The sequence below is a fragment of the Amphiprion ocellaris genome, chromosome 14 (genome assembly GCF_022539595.1).
Source record: "Amphiprion ocellaris isolate individual 3 ecotype Okinawa chromosome 14, ASM2253959v1, whole genome shotgun sequence".
Classification (NCBI taxonomy): Eukaryota; Metazoa; Chordata; class Actinopteri; family Pomacentridae; genus Amphiprion; species Amphiprion ocellaris.
Window position 1 is genome coordinate 16,132,070 of NC_072779.1, and position 22,230 is coordinate 16,154,299.

At 38.3% G+C, this 22,230-nt stretch overlaps 2 protein-coding genes and 1 long non-coding RNA gene across 5 annotated transcripts in view; 2 read left to right on the forward strand and 1 right to left on the reverse strand.

Annotated features, from left to right (window-relative positions):
* The window catches only part of nectin3b (nectin cell adhesion molecule 3b), a 29,589-nt gene extending 26,033 nt beyond the window's left edge, over positions 1 to 3,556 (forward strand). Inside the window, exons 7-8 of the mRNA XM_035955876.2 lie at positions 281 to 383; positions 782 to 3,556. Of these exons, the coding sequence (XP_035811769.2) occupies positions 281 to 383; positions 782 to 964 (286 nt within the window). The 3' untranslated portion in view covers positions 965 to 3,556. The remainder of the gene's footprint in view (positions 1 to 280; positions 384 to 781) is intronic.
* Positions 3,557 to 3,674: 118 nt separating this feature from the next.
* Positions 3,675 to 12,480, reverse strand: rtn2b (reticulon 2b). The gene is made up of 7 exons (XM_023287366.3): positions 12,367 to 12,480; positions 10,439 to 10,646; positions 10,106 to 10,244; positions 9,514 to 9,583; positions 7,966 to 8,012; positions 7,693 to 7,751; positions 3,675 to 7,588 (listed from the first exon to the last, which is right to left on the reverse strand). The coding sequence occupies exons 1-7, from the start codon at positions 12,377 to 12,379 to the stop codon at positions 7,486 to 7,488; spliced, it is 639 nt and encodes a 212-aa protein (XP_023143134.1). The 5' UTR covers positions 12,380 to 12,480; the 3' UTR covers positions 3,675 to 7,485.
* Positions 12,481 to 16,558: 4,078 nt separating this feature from the next.
* LOC129350442 (uncharacterized) lies at positions 16,559 to 21,989 on the forward strand. 3 transcript variants are annotated; one of them, XR_008603844.1, is made up of 5 exons: positions 16,559 to 16,681; positions 17,275 to 17,375; positions 18,104 to 18,245; positions 19,219 to 21,234; positions 21,324 to 21,989. It is a non-coding gene; the product is annotated as an uncharacterized LOC129350442 (long non-coding RNA). The 3 variants fall into 3 exon arrangements; XR_008603843.1 differs by lacking the exon at positions 18,104 to 18,245; XR_008603845.1 differs by lacking the exons at positions 17,275 to 17,375; positions 18,104 to 18,245 and having other exon boundaries at positions 16,612 to 16,681.
* The last annotated feature ends 241 nt before the right edge of the window (positions 21,990 to 22,230 follow it).

A 22,230-nucleotide genomic window follows, 5' to 3' on the forward strand; every position in this document is an offset into this window, starting at 1 on the left:
TCCACACCTCTAGTTGGTTTCTGTTCTAACTGTGCGATCCCAAAGCCAAGATAAGCCGTGCAACATCAATATGACTTCATTTGACTCAGAAGGTGGTTCTTTAAGCAGGCGTCCTTCAAATTTGATCCCTTAATTGATTTTGCACCCAGCATAAACTTTTATTCTGCTTCTTTCTACTGTAATTACAGTGTGTCCTCTTTTTAGGAGTCTGTCTGCCACAGAAAAAAGCCAAAATCTCTCTTCAGCGCCGTTTCACTTTCGTCTTTGTCTTCCTCTGAAGGATTGACCTTCCTCCGACGCACAAGCCGCCTCCACCCTACTCCGAGAGAGCACCGGCTGTTCCTCTGGGAGTCCACGCATCACAAGTAGCCTGGCTGTGTCAGGTAAACCCCACTCCCCCCCCCTTTTTTTTTGTTTTTTTGCAGCCAATTCCAAACCCAGTGTGTGAATCACCACATCTCTCGCACCTTGTTAGCTAATGATGAGTGCTGAGTCACAACAGGCAGTTATAGCAACCTACTGACTGCCATTATCTGTTTTTATTAGGCAGAACACCTAATGGCTGCACTCATTTAGCATGTAGGAGAATTTAAAGTTTCATTTGTGTTCTCAGCTCAACTCAGCCATTCAAAAGCTTTTTTTAGTCTCACGCTATAAAGAGGCCTAAAGGGGAAAAGCTGTCCCACACTTCACAGGACATGACAATCGCAGAGGAACCAAAACTGTTTTGTGTGACCAAAGAGCATTGTCCAAATGATGATTCGCTTTTATAATCTTGCAGACTCGCAGAGCAGAGCGCAGGTACGAGCTCGCAGACAGGCAGCAGCAGCAGCAGCAGCCCTCAAGCAGGCCGGTACAGGCGGGAACACAGGGCTCCAACCAGCAGCCTTCCCGCCTGGAGTGGGTGTGCCACCAGAGCGGGACGGACCGAGTGTTCATCAACCACCGAGAACACTACGTCTGACCGGTACCATGAACACAGTCCACCGATCACCTGCCCGATTCGCTGAGATCCAAACAGGTGGCAGCATTAGAGGAAAACATCTCTCAGTTTTAACACATTTTCTTCTTGCTGTGAGCTGATTGACGCCACTCTCATGTGCAGCCAGTTAGCTTAGCTTAGCGCAAAGCTGGAATCAGGGCGAAACAACTAGTGCATTATCCACAATGTGAAAATATGTCTTAAATTCTTTTTATATTTTGTCATTTTCTTTTGCAGATATTCTGTATTTATCAGTTTTCAGTGTTTGATATCACTTAGGATTAGGGATGTCCGATGTTGGCTTTTTTGCCAAAAACTGATATGCCGATATTGTCCAACTGTCAATTTCCGATTCCGATATCAACCGATGCTGATATATGAGGCTTGGAAATAATTTCAAACCACAGCAAGCTTGCTATTGCAGCCACACTTCTGTTTACAAGCTTCACGACACAGTTTGATGATGTGATCATTTGCGTGCCGGTAAATACCAGAAATCCAGGCAATATTTTAGCAGTTTTCATGTTAGGCCAACAAAAAAAAAAAAAAAAACGCAAACGATATTGACCGATATTACATTTTTATGCCAATATTGGGTCAGTATTATCGGACACCCTACTTAGGATACGAAGGTGGATGGATGCTTTAGCAAAACGCACGATATCTTCCTCCTCTCTGATCTGTTTGTACTCGAGTAGATGCAGTTAGAAAGCAGTCAAGCAGCAAAATGATGCGCTAAAATCCAAACCCTTTTTCTCATGTTGGAGATTGTAAATCTGGTATTCTCAGTCACATCACCACACGCGACTTCTGAGGTCCGGTGAGAGTATATGCACAAGCTGCAGCACAAGCATAAAGGGATTAATTAAGGTATTTGTGTCCCAGTTCTGTGATTTGCTGTTGTATTGACATGGCACAATGCTTTTTTTGGCAGCAGAACATGTAGATTTGTAAATGTGTAAATGTAGCCTTTGTATCATGTTATTATGCAGAGCTGTAACCTTCCACTGATATGTGACTTTTTATATACACTGTTAAAAAAAATTTCACTTTCTCTGTATCAGATCAGACTGACATTTTGTTGAAGTCTGACTTTTACTGTGAAGATCCAGCAAACTAACCTTTGTAAGTGCCATATTGACATTTTGGGGGGTTTTCCTCTTTAGTATGCTGTAGTGTTCACATCCCTACGATGTGGCTAGATGATCATGAGCTGTTTTCTTGTTTGATATATGTATTAAAGCGCATGCTGTTGAGAAATTTGTTCCCAGTAGCAAACATTTAAGAAAGAATTGCGTGCAAGCAGCAAGAAAGTAGACTAAGAGAAAGAGTCTTGTGAAGTGCTGTATGAAATCAGAAAGCTCTACAGCACATGGGGGTGTTCAATGACCTTTTTAAAGTAAACACACTCTAAGAGATCGAGGCTCTGAGTCACTGCATGGCGAAACAAGAGGAGAAGTCCTTGAAGATTTGAGAGAGAGTTTGAATAGATGCGTGGAGGGTTTTTGAGAAGAAAAAAGAAATCATCTCAAGGTCACAGTCACATCATTTACTGTGATTCCAACGACAGAGAGAAAAGCAGTTCTTTTATAACCAGGGACGTTTTGAGCGAGATGATTTGATGTCTCTGTTGAAAAGCAGGAGCTGACGTTGTGATGACGCCTTGCTGATGGTGGAAATGTTTGACAGACATCATTTATTTGTTTAGATCAGTCAGGACTCTGGGTTTCTCCGTCTTGTTAAGGGGCGTTGCAGAGACTTTACAAGGGTAGCACCTAGTGGTCACTTGTGTCAGTGCAGCCCCCGGTGGAGCGTATACACGGGTGACAAAGGAAAAACTAAACTCTAGACACCTACAGTGAGAATATTTGGTGTCTCTGTTATGCTGTTTGGGGCACTTTGCTGTCATAAAGGGAAGAGTCACTGCAGTTCTGTACAAAGCTGTTCTAAGTGATCACCTTTATCCAAGATGAAACCTGGGGAATCAATGCCAAGGTACATTTAAGCTGTTGCAGCAGCACATGGTCACCCAACACCTTACTAAGACACCTAATGTTGGTTTTTCTATTTCATTTGTACATGTGACCCTTGGCTGGGGACACCCTGGACAGGTCATCAGTCTATCACAGGGCTTCACATAGACACAAACAATCACACTCACATTCACACATAAGGACAATTTTAGAATCACCAATTAACCTCTGCATGTTTTTGGACTGTAGCAGGAAGCCGGAGAACCCGTAGAAAACCCACACATGCACAGAGAAAACATGCAAACTCCACGCAGAAAGATCCCAGGCCAATGCGAACCGGGGATCCTCTCGCTGCAAGGCGACAGTGCTATCCACTGTGCCACTGTGCAGCAGTCCAAAAACAAGCTGATGTTAACTGGTTGATTCTAAGTTGTCCGTAGGTGTGAATGTGAGTGTATTTGTTTGTCTCTAAATGCAGCCCTGTGATAGACTGGTGACCTGTCCAGGGTGTCTCCTGCCTTCACCCTAAGTCAGCTGGGATAGACTCCAGCCCCCCCATGACCCTAATGAGGATTAAGCTGTGTATAGATAATAGATAGGTGGATGGATGTTGAAATATCTGCTGTGAAACAGCAAAAAAAAAAACAAAAAAAAAAACATAGATAAATTCTCATAGACAACAAATAAAAGTAAAGATACACTATTGGGGTACAAACAAATTCACTTTGCTTTGTAGTAAATAACTTTTTATTGGGGAGCAAAGTTACAATAGGAAATAACAATAAAAACAATAAATACCTCTAGAAATCTGAGTAAACCTAAAACAAAATATAAAAATGACAACTGTAGTGGTTGATGCCCAGCTTTAGGCAGTTGGCAAGACTATAATAATGTTTTGATGTTGTGCATTTGACAGTTGCATAAAGATTAAATGATGTCGAGGAAAATAACGGCCAAAAACAGGCAGTAAAACTGATATTGTGCTGATTGTAATTGTACAAAGTGACATCAGGTGGTACCACAATAAGCTGTTGCACTGGTGCATCCTTAAATGGTTGAGAGGCTTTTTTTTGTTTGTTGTTGTTTTTTTAAATCTAGCAGATAGTTTTTGTTTTGCATGTCCAAATTTTGCTGCCGTCCCTGTATGATGAAGGAGGTGAATGGATTTTTGGATGAATGGAAATTTGTTTGCGGCATTAAGAGCGTAGAAAATGTACATGTTAAAGGGATAAATCCAGCAGCAAACAGAAATAATACATAGACGGCAAAAGCAGAACTGTCTGCAGATGTAGGTAACCAATGCAACATCACCAGATGCAGGTAAGAAAATGTGTTTTGTATATGTAACACTTCAGCTCATTAAGACATGTTAGTATGAGTGCAGCATTGTTTTAAGATCTGAAACAGAGGACATTGATCTGACATGCTAACAGGAGGCTAAACAGCTGCACTGAAATAACTTCCTCACAGTTTACTGGCTCAGGTTTAGCAGCTTGTTGTCATAATAAAGGGAAAGTTACCCACAATTTTTGTCTCTTCATCCTCATGTAACTGTTTTTTCTCCTGTTCCTTGTTGGTCTTTCACTTGAAGTTACAGTTTGCGAAGAGTAAAAATGTACAGATGGCACACTGCAAGTTAACAAGAGCATCTCTCCACGTCAGATCACAACTGAAGCGTTCTTTATGAGGTCAAAGGTTCATCGTAAACTCAGTCAAGTTGACCTATCAGTCTAAGTGTTCTTCAACGCTGTTGGAAAACGATGAGAAAATTTTTCCTGTTGCACTGCAGTGAAAGTGTTTTTTCACTTAATGAGGTGCTCTGGGTAATTTTACAGAGATTGGTCGGTTATTTTTGGAAACAACCTTCAGCCGCATTCTTGAATTGTTTGGCTGATTTGGAAAATGTAGACATGGAGTTGTGCAACCAACAGATCCTCACTGGAAGTATTAAATGAGCACAACTGACAAATATATCAAAGAGAAAGTTCTTGATGCCATTATTGTAACTTCAGCATGTTGATATTTCCATGATATTTCTGCCCTGGAGGTGGAATAGGAATGGAACTTAATGTCTTCCTTAAGCAGATGTCTTTGTATTTACCAGTGACCTCCATCTCATTGTCAAACTGCCCCTCGAGCTCTTTTCTCTTCACGACCTGTCAGCGGCATGTTGCGATGCTGCTTTATCTGCTTGTTTTTTTGAAAGCGAGACACGTCCTCACCAGATGACTCCACTGACCCCTTCTTTTACGTAAAACTATCTGGCTTTTGGTCTAATGTCTGACAGTAACAGTGAATATCTTGCAAAGGAGTATAATACAGTTGTATCCACTGAAATGTCCTCCGAAGGCAGTTTATGATGTATCTAGTTCACACAATTATCCAGCAGAGTGGAGGTGCTGTGTCCTTATTAGAATGGTTAATTATGTAGTTAGTTTAGTGAGTTAGAACTAAGAGAAGAAACTGGGACAAATAGAGGAGCAAATTAATGCAAACACAATGACGACTTCAAATTTTTCTCTTGTTCTTTTGGCTACACTCAGTATTTTAGAATAATAATAATGGATCACATGTTTATCTGTGAAAGGAGTCACACAAACTGACAAATCTAATCTGCTGTTTTTTTTTGTGTGTGTTTTACAACCTGAAACTTTACCTGTTTTGCGTCACCAGTATTGTGACGTGTTCAGGCATAGCAAACAGCCGTTTTCAACTAAAATGTTATAAAAGCTTGAAACTCTACACTACCCAGGCAGCAAGCCTGATGTTTATGTGCTGGTGGAGACCAAAAACAGAGCAAAAAAATGAGAGAATATTGAACCAACATTTACTAAATAGGCAAATATTTGCTAAAAGATTTTCCATATTAAATTATAAACTTGATGATATATCAGTCAGACTGTATATAAAACATGGATGTAGCCTCTGTGTTTGAAGAGTGAAGCTAATGCCAAAGTAGTCTCACACAGCCAGGCCTGTCTGTGTCAGAATGATCTGGCTGCATCTCATTATCATGCTGTTACAGAGGAAATGACGCTTTGGCTTGTATTTCTCTAAACCAGTCACAATCATCTTGGACGTTGCTCAGCCCAGGATACAGTGATGATGCCCCTTGCAAAATGGAGATGGTGGAATTGTTTTGGTGAATATAGGGAGCTGAGCACTGTCATTAAAATGGATAATTCATTGGAAAAAAGAGCTGGTCTGCCTTATTGCACGGCTTTAGCAAAGCATAAAAATGTCAATGTGTGAATTTATGATTCCCGTACTCAAAGGAAAATTGAAAAAGTTTAGGTGAAATGTCAGACTAATGTGGAGGTGATATAAAACTGCACTTTTTCTAAAGACCAGCAGGGGGCAACTCCTCTAGTTACAAAACCAGTTCAATTGTATAGAAGTCTGAGAAAATAACCCTACTTGTCAACTCATAAATTAGCTAAGCAAACAGTTTCATAATAAGTCGAGTCAATCGCTAGTTTCATGTCTTCTTCAGTATAGCATGATGTTAATTTTGTAAATTGTGGTCCCATTTAGAGAAAAATAGACAATAAAGCAGAGTACTTCAAAGTGTGGCTACTTTGTGATTGACAGGATGCTGGAGTCTTCAAAAGAGTAATTCATAAACCAATTGGTAATGCCACAGTTACTACAACCGCCCTTTATATACAGTCTATAGCAGCATTATTATTCAGCTTGTCACCACTGCTCGCTAGTGGCCAACAACGTTACTGTAGGTTTAATTTAACGGCTAAACTGTTAAAGCAGAAGCAAAGACTCTTATCTAAAAATTTAAAAATGTGTCTCCGGTCCATTAATCAGTCATAATTCTGGTGGATTGCTGAGGACAATCAAGGTTCCTCTCACTTGTTAAGAGTCATTTTATTGTTACTCTTTGTACTTTTAATCAGCAAACTGCTCTAAGAGCATTATGAAGTCACTGTTTGTTCCTAATTAAATGCGATTAACACGAAGAGCAGAGGACAATTTCTCCTATGAGCCTCATAAAAGTTGTAAGTAGCTGCTGCTTAGAAAGCGTTTCCTAATACTTGAACAACACTGTTAATACTGATTAATGGAAAATGATGTTCATGTCAGTTTTATTCTAACCAGCCAACACTGAAGGATGCTAAATAATGAAAGCAGCAATAATGCTTCAGTTTTTGGTGATGAATAATTCTGCAGTCCAACAGGAACACAGTGCTCACTAGTTATGTAAAAATAGACTTGTTATCGAAGAAAAAACAGTGATATTCTGTGCCGGCCCCACTTGCAGAAGATGACTGTGTGAACTGGTTATATTAAACACTGCCCACAGAGAGCATCTCAGTAAATAAAATTCCCCCGCCTCTCCTTGAGTGAATGGCAGCTTTGTTTCAACTGTCAGGATCAATTAAATCTTGCTCCCATAAACAAACATCATGGTGGAGAAATGGAAATGAGCTGCCCCTCCAGCGGCCCCACAGAGGATGTACCATTCAAACATTTTCCAAATCCCAGATCCTGGGTGCTTTCAAACATGTGACCAACAAGTTACTTGGACTTGGCTTTCTGTTTGGAGGCGGCAGCAACGACAGGCTTAGGGGCAGGTTCAGGAGCCCCAGAGGGTCTCACTGATTCATACAAGCTGAGGCACCTGCAACACAACAGGGCATCACAGCACACAAAATCATGAAAGAAGAAATGTTGTTAGCCTGATATTAAGAGTACTGAATATCACATGAAGAGAAGGCTACTTACATATTTCTGATTTTCTTTACAAAAGCTCTGATCGCTCTGACCAACCGTCTTATCCGCACCTGTCACCAGAATAATAGAGGCCAGGGCCTGTGTTTAGCTTCTATTTGTCTGGGATTATGGATAGTTTTACTAAAATATGTTTTTGTTATTTTCTCCAGCAAAAGAAATTCTGTATATTCTGAACTTCTCAAATATGCACTCATATTCATCACTTTGATTAAAAACCTTTTTCATTGTTATTTGCATTGTAAAAAAAGGTTAAATCAAACTCACCTGTTGCTTTTTGTACAACAGAGGAAAAGAGAAAACAGCAATCACAGCTGCAAAACAGAGACAAACAATTTATGTTTCTTCAATATGATTGTACAGGTCTGCAGTGGTGGAAGGTAACTAAGTATATTTACTCAATTACTGCAGTGTGTAGTCGGGCTCACATGCCACTAAATAGTGATTTTTCCATCTAAATTTCTCTCATTGTTTCATTTCAGTAAATGTCCAAATGATCCAATATATGGCCAAAAAATCAAATATTAGAGAAAATGTTCAAAAACAGAATTGAGTTCTTTCATCTTTCCTCTCCCATTAGTAATGTGATGACCCCTAAAATTGATCTGCTGTCCTTTTATATAAAACAGTAATGTGTTTTAACCCTCGTGTCGTCCTGCAGGTCAAAATTGACCCGTTTTTAAGTTTGAAAATGTGGAGAAAAAAAAATATTTTCACTGTGAAACTTCTGATGTCCACATTTTCAACATTTCTGGGAAATCTTTGAACATTTTTTTGGTGGAAAACAGAAATGTTAAAAATGTCTCTTAAGAACATTCACATAAAAATCAACCAAAATCCAGTGAAATTCGCTGGATTTTGGTTGATTTTTATGTGAGTGTTCTTAAAGAAAACGTTTTACTGATATGCATGTAATCACTTTAGATATTTTTAGGATTTTTTTGGGAAGATTTTTACTAATTTTTTGAAAATATTTACAAGAATTTTCTTGCCAAATTTGGGGGATTTTTTTAAAATAAAACTTTTAAGGAAAACTTTTAAGGAATTATTGGAATTTTCTTCCTGAAGGTTTTGCAAAATTTCAGAAATTTGGGGAATTTTTTTTTGCTGAATTTTTGGATTTTTTCCAGACAAGGAAGCAATATTTTTTGGTGCCTGTAAATGAGGACAACAGGAGGGTTCAACTAGCTCCAACAGTAACATGCTGCTGACACACTGATGCTTCAGTAGTAATAATATAAGGATGTTCTACATACACAAATATATCACTCAGAGGGACCAAAGCAGCACTTTCACTTTAATATTTTAACTACATTTTGCTGCTAATGTGTTTTTCATGCAGGATGAATATTTTCACATTGCTGCATTGGTACTTTTACTTAAGTAAATGATCTGAAAACTTCTTTCACAACTGCAGGTATGTTTTAATTTCTGAAATACATTCTTCCATCAATTACACAATTTACAGAACTAATTTCTTAATGCACCATGTATCTGTGTGAACGGGCCTTCAGTTCAGGGTGAGTAGTAGGAGACATGATCCATGTGACTTTGAAACAGGAGAGTGAGGTTTGTGTCTTCTCTCCTGCCAAACCTAGTTTCTCTGCCATGATCACCACCATGTCCAAGTGCTTCTGGTTCCCTCAACCTAATCACACTTTAACCACTAAGGTGGCAGATGATTAAACAGTCATGAGTCATCTTTGGAAGAAGACAGTGTCAGCCTGACAGCCTGTTCTGTTGTTGGAGTGTAAGGAAACACAGTCGGGGAAATCAACTACTTGAGTAAGTGTGAGGCGTAAACGTGCAACTCACCAGTTATCACCAGAGTCAGCCCGTTGATCTGGACGCCGACGTACGTCAGCAGATACAAGAGCACGACAAACTGAGAGGGGGAACACAGGAAAGGTTGAATTATGAGTATAACAAATGTCTGTGTGTAGTTTAAAGGAGCTGATTTTACTGCTGAGCCCATTGAAAGTCATTCCAACTATGGGATACTGTCAAAGTGACAGCATTGAGACTTAGATCATTTTCACATTAATATTCCTCATGGCTTCATTCAGACATACTAAACAAAGTGAAGGAGAGAGCCACAACAGAGGCATGTAGAGAGTGAAAATCACTGTTTGTTGATGAATGAAACCAAACAAAAATTATAGGTTGATTTAAAACTGTAGGAAGTTGCTCATTCTTATACAAACATGTAGCTACAGTAAACATATGGCAGCAGGGAATGTTGTACATTTTTCTGTCAGCTATTGCACCATTTAGAAATCCTACACATTAGTGGCTATGTAGTTTGTTACCAGTGATTTTTGGGCTTCTTGGGGCGACATACAGGCTTTATGAATAAGTTCATATGCATATATTATATATGTGTCATCACTTATGATCATACTGAGACCTTAATAGAGTCAACCAAGCTGTCGATGAAAAGAAGCCGTTTGATCTCTGTGACAGCGAATGCGATCAGCAGCACCACCTCCTCTACCAGCATCACCGTCTCCTTATCCGTCAGAGAGCTGTCATGATCCAGGTACGACCTGCAGAGTCACATACACGACTTTAAGTGCACAGGAACACACCGAAATGCTCACAATCAGCTCCTCCAGTGCCTAAAAGAGCAACACCCTTTTATGCTTTGACCCATAGAGAGCAGTGCAGCAGCATTTTTCTGCCACAGAAGATCCAGTGTGGGCTTGGAAAAAACCAATGATGTCTGCACTGACGGACTCACTGAAAGGGATGGACGCCGGGGTTCCAGCGCAGCAGCTCCAGCAGTTTGTAGTAAAGACGGAGGGGGAAGGTGAGGCACATGATGCCCAGACAGATGTGGGAGAGCACGGTGATGGCGCTGAGCTGGAAGAGGCTGGCCAGACCCATCACCAGCCCCGTGAACACCACGCCGGTCTTCCTCAAGTTACGCCAATACACCAGATCCACAACTGCAAAACAAAGTGGAATAGGCCACTGACAGAGGGGAGGATTGTGTTTTGCGTGAATCTGTGGCACAAATGAGAAGTTCGTACTATACATTCGGTGAGGCCATGAATGAGTGTTTTAATGTGTAATCCAGCACAGAGTTTAGGTTTTTAACACTGCAGTATTTTTACACTATCACCACTTGATAACTCCTTGTTGTAGCACAACAGAAGGGTGAAAAGAAGTTAATTAAATTGCAGCAGGGATGAAACTGACAGCATGAAGTGACAGTAAAGATGCCTCAAAGTGAGGAAAGCACAGGAGGGCAGAGGAGAAGCACTATTTTCATCTCTCCTGGGTTTCATCCAAACATGTGGAATAAACAAAACAGTCTCAAAGAATTTTGGCCACCTTTGTCCCCATTGTTGAAGTCAGCCCCAACAAATCTGACACATTATGCAGTAGCCTATTTAAAAATGCTCCTTTGAGTTTTAAATTTAATTTGAACAAATAGAGATAATGTGAGTTGGTCTGACGCGTGTCCCCTTTTCTCTTTGGTAATTTCCCTACAGACAAATGAACTCTTAGCTGTTGTGTTTTGTTTCAGAGCTGTTAAAAGAGGCTTTGTTTTCTCAGGGTTTCATTTAGGCTTTCTAAAATTCTGTGAAAGTGACACCATCATCAATCTAACAACCCAGATCAGGTTCTTCTTTATTACAAACAAACCTGCAGCCGCTGACAGAAACGTGACACGCTCGACTCTGTCTGTACCAGAACACTACAGCTGGTTATAGTTTTAGTTATAAAAGAGGCAAAATATACATAATATTAGTTCTTTAAATCAGTGAGGAAGAGGCTTAGGAAAAAGCAACAGAGAAAAATATCAGGAACTAAGCTAATTACTATGTGGAAGAAGGATCAAAACAACACAGACAGAAAATCCTCTATAAATCACAGAAACCCTAGCATCTGTTTTCTTGCCAAAAAGAAGCTATTAGAGGAAAATGAATGTCTCTTAATGCTTTTCATATCACACTAAGCAAATATCTGAATGATCAATAAAATTATTCATGATACTGGATTAATCATTATTTTATTTATTTAATCTTCAGCAGCCACAACACTCGATCAGCGTCCTCATTCTAGGATTAATATCTGATTGAAACAAGCAGTTGGGAATCCTACACCTAAATATTTATACCCAGAGGCACAAAAACAACACAAGCAACAGAGTAGTGCATTTGCACATACACAACTGAACAACTAACTGGTTTTCATAATCAGGTTTGTGCGGGAAGCTGGCGAGGCAGAACCAGACACTCATACTTCTGCTGTTATGCCAGTGAAGTAATTTTCCAACCGTGGTATAACCATAACTTAACTCTGATTCTAATGCTAATAACAGAAGCAACATGTCATCACAAATAAAACAGCTCTGACGGGAAAACACTTATTAACCTTGTCTAGTGGGACAGTTTGAAACTTTAAGAATGAAGCACACAAACAACATTAAATCAACAAACAGGTCTCATTTAGCTGAGTCTCGTTCTGCCCATTTGTCCACCAAATGAAAGACCTGCTGGACTCAGTATTTGACTTGCCATCCTGTCTGCATTCACATCTGCCCAGCAGAGGAGAAAACAAGTAATTCTCTTTCTCCTTCACCTGACAGCTACACTCTGACCAGCTCCCCCATCTGCTCTGATTCGCCTTACTAAAAGCTGTCAGTATTTATTTCCTTACGTTTGGTGGCCATTTCAGTAGCGATCCTGCTTGCTCCCCTCTCTTCCTTCCACTGCTGGCTTGCGCTCCAGGCTTTTTTTGGCCACCCCAGCTCCGTCAGCAATATAAGGCCTGGCTGGCCTAATTTTATCCTGTATTGGATACCCCCCCCTGCTTGGATTCACACACACACAGACACTCAAATTGGGAACCTGAGACATCAGTATGTACATGTCCCTCAGCTTTCAGAGACTCTCATGCTTCCTCCAGCAGTTGGTGGCCGACTTGCAGGCAGAGGATTCACATGCAGCCACGTTAGCGGGCCTTTAATGTAAAATTCATCAGCAATCAGGACTGATAATGAAACTCAGTAGGATGCTCCCTGCAGCAGCTGTAGACTGCAGCATTCATGACAAACTAATGAATTCCTAATAAAGCTTGACTAATAGCTGGGAAACACAGCATACTCTGATAGAACACTGAGGTACTTCACTTATCACATTTTAAATGCAAGCAAAAAGCATCGGAATTCAATAATGGGAACTCAGAATGACTTAGCCTTTCATTTCAGCTCCTTACAGATGTCTCAAAAGACACAGTTAGACCAAATCCTGAAGCCAAACACAGCTAGTGTTGCCACCTTTCAGAAATGAAAATAAAGGACGCCCACCACGGCTCCTTGGGGCCACAGTTCAGTAAAATCGGAAAGATATTCACAGATTCAGAATTCCACCATCCATAACTCATTATAAACGATGCCTCTTTTCCATCGCTGTAAGGTAGACAATGTGCTACAATCCTAGTTTTATCAACAGTAGCTGTCTTTCAAGCTGCAGAAATAACATTGGTGTCAACAGGAGCCAGTTGAAGGCTGCAGTGATTCTGGTGACACTACAGTGTATCAGAGAGAAGCTATTGAATATTTGTGTCTCTCTTTGCTGTTGCAGCAGTTTTGCAATTTGCAGACGTCCCTGTTCACTCCATAGACATCAATGTTATTTCTGCAGCTTGAAAGACAGCTACTGTTGATAAAACTGGCCTTGTAGCACATTGTCTACCTTACAACGATGGGAAAGAGGCACCGTCTATGTTTTGACCAGTGTTGCCAACTCCTCAGTAAGGAAAGTAGCTATTGGCTGTCCTAAAAGTCGCTAAATGATGTCATCGCCTAATTTGCATAATTTCCCGTTTGCATGGAATTGTAATCAACGTTTTAGGAGAGACAAAAAGTGAGTTTAAAATACCCAAAATCTGTTTCTGAACTAGAGGCTAAATGCAGTGATTTATTTTAGTGTGACAGTGAAGAAACATTTTCATTTCCATCCTGCTCTGTAAGCAGGACGGGATCTGCAGAGACTTTGATTCATCTGCCGTCTGGACATGGAGTGATGTGGGTCTCCTCTAATTAGACAGTGGGATGCTGCAGGTCACTAGACTGACCTCCTGTGCTTTGGGACGGGGAGGAGCTCACAGCGCCACCTGCTGCTTGTTGAGGACAGTAACTGCAGAACGATCCGAGCTTTCATGTCAGACAGGGGCGGATCCAGATTAATTTAGGGGGGGTACAACAGATATTTTGGGGGGATTGTATGAAAAACTTAAAGCTGCTACCGACCTCTCGCTTTTACAAAGTATTTTTCATGGGGGTTTTTTTGGCTCTTTAACCCAATAGGAAAGCTGTATATGACCTTTTCATTTTGGACTGTTAACATTCAAATTATGAAGGACTTGTTCCCTTGTTTATGTGAATTACAACATCATTAGCTGCAACATCTGCCTGTTCTGTAAAACTGGTAGCTCAACGACAGCATCCTGAGGGCAATTAAGTGACAAATATTGTGCAAGAACAGCACTATTATGACCCTGTCAATTTCCACTTCTTAGAATGTTTACTGCCAATTATCACACATAAAACAAGAAATAATATTCTGTACTAATACTTCTGTACCACCCAATACACAGTGAATAAATATTATCTGAAAGTCGGGTTATTGTTGTTTATCAGCACAATACAAAAAGATTAATGTTAGAAATATTCCAGTTAAGACTCTAGAATATGATGATTTATGTAAATTTCCCTCAATAATATGAATGTTCAGGTTAAGATTGTACAGTGATATTTATTATGCAAGTTTAGCTGATTAAAATTTATGACTCTGCACTACAATATTATTTATTATTTAAATTGACATCATTATTATAATATTTAGGGTCAGACTCTACAGTATTGAGATTAAGAAATCAAATATTCTATAAAATGTAAATACACTGAACTCATTTGGATATATTTAAGTGAGACTCTACAATATTATTTGACACAAATCTATAGAAATCAAAATTTTAATAATTTTTACTCCAAACATTTACTGGACTGATTTAAATATTAAAATCACTCCTTTCTAATCCTCTGCTGTACGTTCAAACCTGAGGCCTTAAATAGAAACACACAAATATCTGATTGAAGGAACTTCTGCAGAGTCCTGGTTCCAGAACATGATGATAGAATTATAGACAAACTTTAACAAAAGCTGCCTGAGAGTTTACAGGTTTTTATGCTGGATTTCTTCAGTAATTTAATGAGAGTTATCAGCAAAAATCAAGTGTTCATTTGATGAACTTCATTTCCTAAAACATCCAGAATTGGAGCTCGTATCTTTGGCAGCTGTAAAGTTTCTGCTCCTTCAAAGTTCACAACACAATGAATGAATTCCTAAAACACTCTCAATGCTGGAGAGCGTTTGTGATGCTGAAGCAGTGACCAGTTTTTCTGTTTCTTCTCTGGAGATGCACAATGAGGGACGTCTGCAGAGAATGAGAACAGAAATATTTTCATTGTGATTTCAAGGTTTGTTCCATTTTTAAGGTTGGGATTAAAATCTTGACTGAAAAAAAGATTAAAGAAATAAACTACATTTTTAAAAAGCAGTTAAATCAAAGGAAAAAAACATTTAATACAATAAAACTTTTAAAAAGAAAATTAAACATTAAATAAAGTTAAATTATATTAAACAGACAAAATATTTAATTAGATAATTAAACAGAAGCTACAGAACATGTCATTATGAAATTAAACAAAATTTTTAAACAAATATTAAACATTAAACATGAAATATTTGAGATAATTAAACATTTAAAAAATACAATTAAACAAGAATATTAAACATTTTAAAAAATACAAAACATTTAATTAGATTATTAAACCTTTAAAAAGACAATACATTTAATTCAAAAATTAAATGTTTAATTAGAAAATTAAATCTTAAAGACAGTAAAACTTTAAATAGGAATTAAACAGAAAATACAATGAAGCATTTAAAAAGAAAATTAAACATTAAACGGTGGTAAAACATTTAAAAAGAAAAACCTTAACAAAGATTTAATCAAAAAATTAAACATTGGGAAAGAAAAGGAATTTTTTCAAACAAGCTGATAAAACATTTGAAAAAACAACAATTAAACATTAAAAAGACAAAGAAATCAAATTAGACATTAGAAAAGAATAAAAGGTGAGAAAAGAGCAAAACTAAACATTTAAGAAGAATCAAACTAAACACAAAACATTTGAAAAGACACCAGTTAAACTTTAGAAGATCAAATTTAACAGAAGAGACAATAAAACAATCAAAAAGAGCAAAAAAACAAATAAAGGTCTTAAAGTGTTTTCTAGTCTGAAATGAAAAAAAGTTGTTTCTTCAAACATTTCCTCTTTCTATGTTCTTTGTTTGATTGTGGACAGATTTACTAAGAACTCTTTTCAGAAAACTGCTTTCCAGATAAAGTCTACTAGTAGTTGAAAGCATTGATCAAACTAATGTTACCTTCTGATCTCCACAAACTTTACTGTTCAGTGAAGAGAATCAAAGTTTGTTGAGGATTTCTAAAAAACCCACAAGTGAAGGTCTGAGGTCCGTGTACGGATCTGGTAATTGGATTTTCCGTTCTGAAACGGGTATTGAAAAACAAAAAACGAGTGGTTATTTGAGTTTCGTTTTAAAATAGAAAAATTAAAATTGAAATACAAGGTGTTTTTCCTTTTCATGATCAAAAAGGGATATACGATTTTTTTTAAAATGCTTTGATTTTCGTTTTATATTTAGAATAACAAGAAAGAAACGAAAAAAGGTCCGGTTTTTCATTTTCTGAGACCGGAAGTGGTCATCAGCAGGTGTGGAGCCAAACGACAACAAGATTCTCAGAGGGCGGAGCCAGAGAGCAGTGACTGGTCAGACCAGAGAAGACAGCGCGCTAGCGGATCTAGTCTTCTATCTATATCTTTGGTCGGCAGGTCTGGTAGCATCTGTGGCTGCTGTTGATCTTGTTTTTGGAGTAAAACACGGTAAGAAGATAAATACTTCTAACCTGTAGCGTTGTTTTGTTGTACGTTAAGTCAGCGACTTGTGAAGAGCTGTGTTTTGTCGTGTTTGAGCAGTTGGTCCGGACGCGTTAGCTAGCTAAGCGGCTAAGTTAGCTGACATTAATAGTGAATAAACTAACAACCAGTCATTGTATTTATTTATTATTGCATGTATTTGTAGTAAAACATGAGTTGAAACGTCCTACTTTTGGATCTAGAACTACACAAGCCGTTCATTTTCAGTCACCTGATGAGTTAAACTCCCCTTTTTATGTGAGGTTGAAGCAGAAAGTCTGAGTTAACAAAGAAAGTTGTTTATAATGTGCTACATCTGTTATCTCTGACTGAGGCTTTAGTTTTTGTTGAGCTGATTTACACGTAGAAACTTTGTTCAGGAAGATTTCTCAGTAGCTCAGAGGACAGGCTGCTTTTTACACAACCTTGTAAGAGAATGTTTGTCAACACTTTCAGCAGAATTTAGAAACACAACACTTCCTAAACAGATATTTTGAGGCTGTGAGGTTGAATGTTTGAGAGTCTATCTGTGTGTTTGTTTGTGGTCTTTCTGTTTCTAGGTGGAAGCTGAATTAGTGAGGATGACTCCTGCTCCTGTCATCTCTAAGCTCCTCACACATCTTTACCTGCACATGAGGAAAATCACTGCTGTAGAATGCAGGTATGTTTGTCATTATTATAAAAAGATGTTGCCTGGTGACCTGTCAGAAACACATTATACAGAGTCAGCCAAAATAATGTTTACACACATCAGGAAAAGAAAAACTTGCATAAATATTTCAATACCAAATTTATTCAGACATCACGAGATTAATAAAAGTTATCTTTGGCCTCTACAATTACAAGAGGTGCTCAAAGTGGTGGCCACTGGCTTCCAGACTTTTCTGTTGTGTTGTAGACGTCACTTGTTGATGCTCCATTCATGAGGGTAGCGCCATCTGTTGGGAAAACATCGTACAACAAGACACAGAGTTATCGTGATTTGATTAAACTTAGAAAGAGGAATCTATATGTATAGAAGTACTTATACAAATGAAATATTTATAAAAGTTTTTCTTTTCCTGATGTGTGTACATTGTTTTTGGCTGACTCTGAACTTAATGAGAACAAAACTGTCATTTAATTGTTGCTCTGAAAGCTTCTTTAGTGAAAACCAGCTGGTATTCTGCTTTGAAACAAACTGCTGTTGAGGTCTGTGTTTTTAGGTTTAACCCCACAGTTTCTGAATGAACTGATAGTTTGTTTTTTTCCTGATCAATGTGGACGTTATAATTGATGGTAACATTTACTGATCATATAATCAGCATGACAATATAACAGTATAACATTATGACCACCTGACTAATACTGTGTTGGTCCCTTTATGCTGCTAAAACTCCTCTGACCCAGTGGTTCATCAGAACCTCTGGGGATGTCCTGTGGATTCTGTGGATCCTGTGGGTTGCAGGGTGGGTCCTACCTGGACCAGGCTGATCCTGGACCATCCCACAGATGCTCAATCAGATCTGGATGTGGGGAGTGTGGAACCCAGGTGAACAGCTTAGCTCTGTCATGTTCCTCGGACCACTCCTGAGGAGTTTTAATTTGTCCTGCTGAGGGAGGCAGCTGGCATCAAGGACTGCTGTTGCCATGGAGACTAGGGGGTTGTTTGTCCTGCAGTGTTTAGGTGGTGGTACATGTCAAACATCCACATGAACGTCAAGGTTTCCCAGCAGAACGTTGCATTAGAACAAGATGATGGATGTTGTTCTCTTCAGCTGTCAGTGGTCAGAATGTTGTGGCTGATCAGTGGATCTGTCTGCCTTTACTCTGACATCCAGAGTTATACAAAAGTGTAGTATGTGTGCAGTGCAGAAGAGATTTACTTTATTGGATGCAGTTTTGTTTTTTTTTTTAAGGGAGAGCATTTTTTTATTTATCCACCTGAAGAAGACCTAATCTTTCTCTTCAAAGGATAGTTAATTGTTACTACAGCTTCCATAGTGGTCCCATCAGAGAAAATCATATCCATATACAGATTTTTATTAATTCCAGGGCTGGTTCAGTAAAGATTATAATAATAACTACATCAGATAATTCTTGGTCGCAGTTGGAATTTTGCAGAGTGAGAGATGGTTGAGAAGGTTTGCAGTTCTAAAATATGTTATAATAGAAGATCTTTATTGTCATTGTACATGAAATTATCTGCAAACCAGCAAAGTGCATCAGTCTGAGGTATCTAAAAATAAGTAAAGAAAAATGCTTCTAAAGCCAATAATAAACAGAATATTTTTGAGGGAATATTCTAAAAAGGAAAGAAAAGCTCCATTCTCACTCCTCTCAGGATAAACAGTCATTAAAATTGACTTTAAATTTAGCTTCAACACGAGATAAAAACATTTACTTTCATTACTGATATTGTCAAGTTTTAATAAAGTTCATGCTACTTTTATAAAATGATGAAAGTGAATAAATTGTATTTCTGTGATCTGTGTTTGATTTCTGTCTTTTCTCCTGTCATCCAGATGTTCAGAGGGAGATGATGCCACATCTGGTCCAGCTGATGGAAGGTCTTGAAGTTCTCTGACTGGCCTCGACTGAAGATGGTCGTCTCACTGGATTTAAGGTTCAGATGCTCAGTAACAAACTCCACCAATGAGCCAGCAGGGAAGCTTTAGGTTTATTAAATGTTGCTATGAAGGTTTCGCTGTTTTTCTTTGTGAATGCAATGTGCTCCAACTGAAACTTGAATTAGAACTTAAAAGTAAATCCTTCCATCTGAAAGGATTTAGTTGCATTAATAACCTCATAACATTCACATTTTTATTCCAGTCTTGGTTGGAAATAGAATCTCTGTATATATTCAGGTAAAAACTGAACTTCACAGCATGTTGGAGCAAAACAACCAGATGAAAACTGTGATGGTGTTGGATTGTCAGACTGTAATGTTGCAGCTCAAAGCAGCTTTTCTAGCTCAGTTCATTCTGACATTCAGCTATGAATCAACACAGCAGATGGTGATCCATGCTGTGGAAGTCTCACATCTCCTGATTTAATGGAGCTGCTTTGCACTTTTTACACTGTTTATTCACCAACACTTTATTTAATAAAAGTCCCATCTAGTTTTTATGAGGAATGTGATGTTTTAATTTCTCTGTGAATAACTGCAGTCTAATGGAACAGCTGGAGTTGTAACATCTGTCCTGATATTTATCATGAAGTATTGATCAGAATACTTATGGTACTTGTGTTGTGAACTTTAGTAAGAAGCAGAAACGTTAGCGTTGCCATGGATACATGAGTGTTAAATTTTGTCCATGTTTCCATTTTGGGAAATTCAGTCCAGTTCCAGAATGTGGAGGAATTTAGTCTCACAATCACAGACAACAAATATTATCTGAAAGTCGGGTTATTGTTGTTTATCAGCACAATACAAAAAGATTAATGTTAGAAATATTCCAGTTAAGACTCTAGAATATCGTGATTTATGTAAATTTACCTCAATAATATGAATGTTCAGGTTAAGATTGTACAGTGATATTTATTATGTAAGTTTAGCTGATTAAAGTTTATGACTCTGCACTAAAATATTATTTAAATTGACATCATTATTATAATATTTAAGGTCAGACCCTACAGTATTGAGATTAAAAAATCTAATATTCTATAAAATGTAAATACACTGAACTCATCTGGATATATTTAAGTGAGACTACAATATTATTTGACACAAATCTATCTAAATCAAAATTTTAATAATTTTCACGCCAAACATTTACTGGACTGATTTAAACATTAAAATCACTCCTTTCCAATCCTCTGCTGTACGTTCAAACCTGAGACCTTAAATAGAAACACACAAGTATCTGATTGAAGGAACTTCTGCAGAGTCCTGGTTCCAGAACATGATGATAGAATTATAGACAAACTTTAACAAAAGCTGCCTGAGAGTTTACAGGTTTTTATGTTAGATTTCTTCAGTAATTTAATGAGAGTTATCAGCAAAAATCAAGTGTTCATTTGATGAACTTCATTTCCTAAAACATCCAGAATTGGAGCTCATATCTTTGGCAGCTGTAAAGTTTCTGCTCCTTCAAAGTTCACAACACAATGAATGAATTCCTAAAACACTCTCAATGCTGGAGAGCGTTTGTGATGCTGAAGCAGTGATCAGTTTTTCTGTTTCTTCTCTGGAGATGCACAATGAGGGACGTCTGCAGAGAATGAGAAAGAGTCTCACCACATCCTGACATGAGGAAAAAGACTTTATTGAAGACTACAATGAGAAAAACTATCAGACAGCAGACGGCTGCATTCAAGGTGAGCTCTGAACATTTGATCTGGAACAGGAATTCAATAACTGCAGCATGAGCTTCATTTCAGTCTGTAGCTGCTGAATTCATGGATGAATCATCTGGCACTAGAGAGGAAGACCATCAAACATCCACGTCAGCTGATGGAGGTCCAAGAGTCTCACCCAACAAACAACCTACAGAGTGAAGACCTCAAATCTGATTGGACGTCCTCCTATTCAGCCACATGTGTGAACAAATGCCTCTAAGCTGATTTGTTTTCTAAATTAAATCTAGTTTGAGTCCTAATCTATGCCTGTGTGTTTGCTCCTTTACAGCACTGTTAACAGTTTAGGCTGTTGGATTGTTCCAGATAAGACAAGTAAAAGATACTTCAGAGCCGTTCTACCACGAGCCTGACAGGAAGAACTCCAACAGCTACTGAATGTTCCTGTGGTTCCCTCAAGGCTACAGGAGGAGCCCTACGAGGACGAGCCGGTCCACCTGATGGCGGCCAGTCGCTGCAGTTCAAAGCCAACACTGACTACGTGGACTACTACATGTTCAAGGGTTCTTCTGGGAATATACCATTAAACCAACCTTTTAGGTAAATGTTCCAGGATGTTGGGTAGAATATACCATCAGATCAACCTTTTAGGTCTACATTGGAAGAGTTTAGAGTAGAATATTACTCCAAACCATCCTTTTGGTCTACATTTAAGGTGGAATACTCCTTTACACCAAGATTTTTTGGTCTACATTGATACATTGATTTTAGGTGGAATATTCCTTTGAACAAACTTTTTAAGTTTATGTTCAAGGATGTTGGGTAGAATATACCATCAGACCAACTTCCCAGGTCTACAGTAGTGAATTTTAGGTGGAATATACCATGAAACTCACCTTTTAGGTCTACATTGGAGGATTTTAGGTGGAATTTTCTTCCAAACCGTCTTTTAGTCTACATTTAAGGATTTTTAGGATGGTATATTATATTTATTTATTTATTTATTTATATATATATATATATATATATATATATATATATATATATATATATATTCTGTATATACTAACTTTTTTGTTCTACATTGAAGGATTTTTTCTAAACCACCCTTTCGGGTCTATATTTGAGGTTTTAGGTGGAATATTCCTTTTAACCAGCCCCTCAGGTCTCTTTGAGGATTTTGGATGGAATATTTGGTTAAATCAACATTTTAGGTGCACGTCCAAGGATTTTTGGTG

Bases quoted from the DNA above. Each gene is read 5' to 3' on its own strand.
- rtn2b (XM_023287366.3), bottom strand. The intron at 10,245-10,438 runs GTGAGTCCGTCA...GTGACTCTGCAG, and splicing joins CCCGGCGTCCATCCCTTTCA to GTCGTACCTGGATCATGACA. The intron at 7,589-7,692 runs GTAAGTAGCCTT...GTTGTGTTGCAG, and splicing joins GTAAAGAAAATCAGAAATAT to GTGCCTCAGCTTGTATGAAT.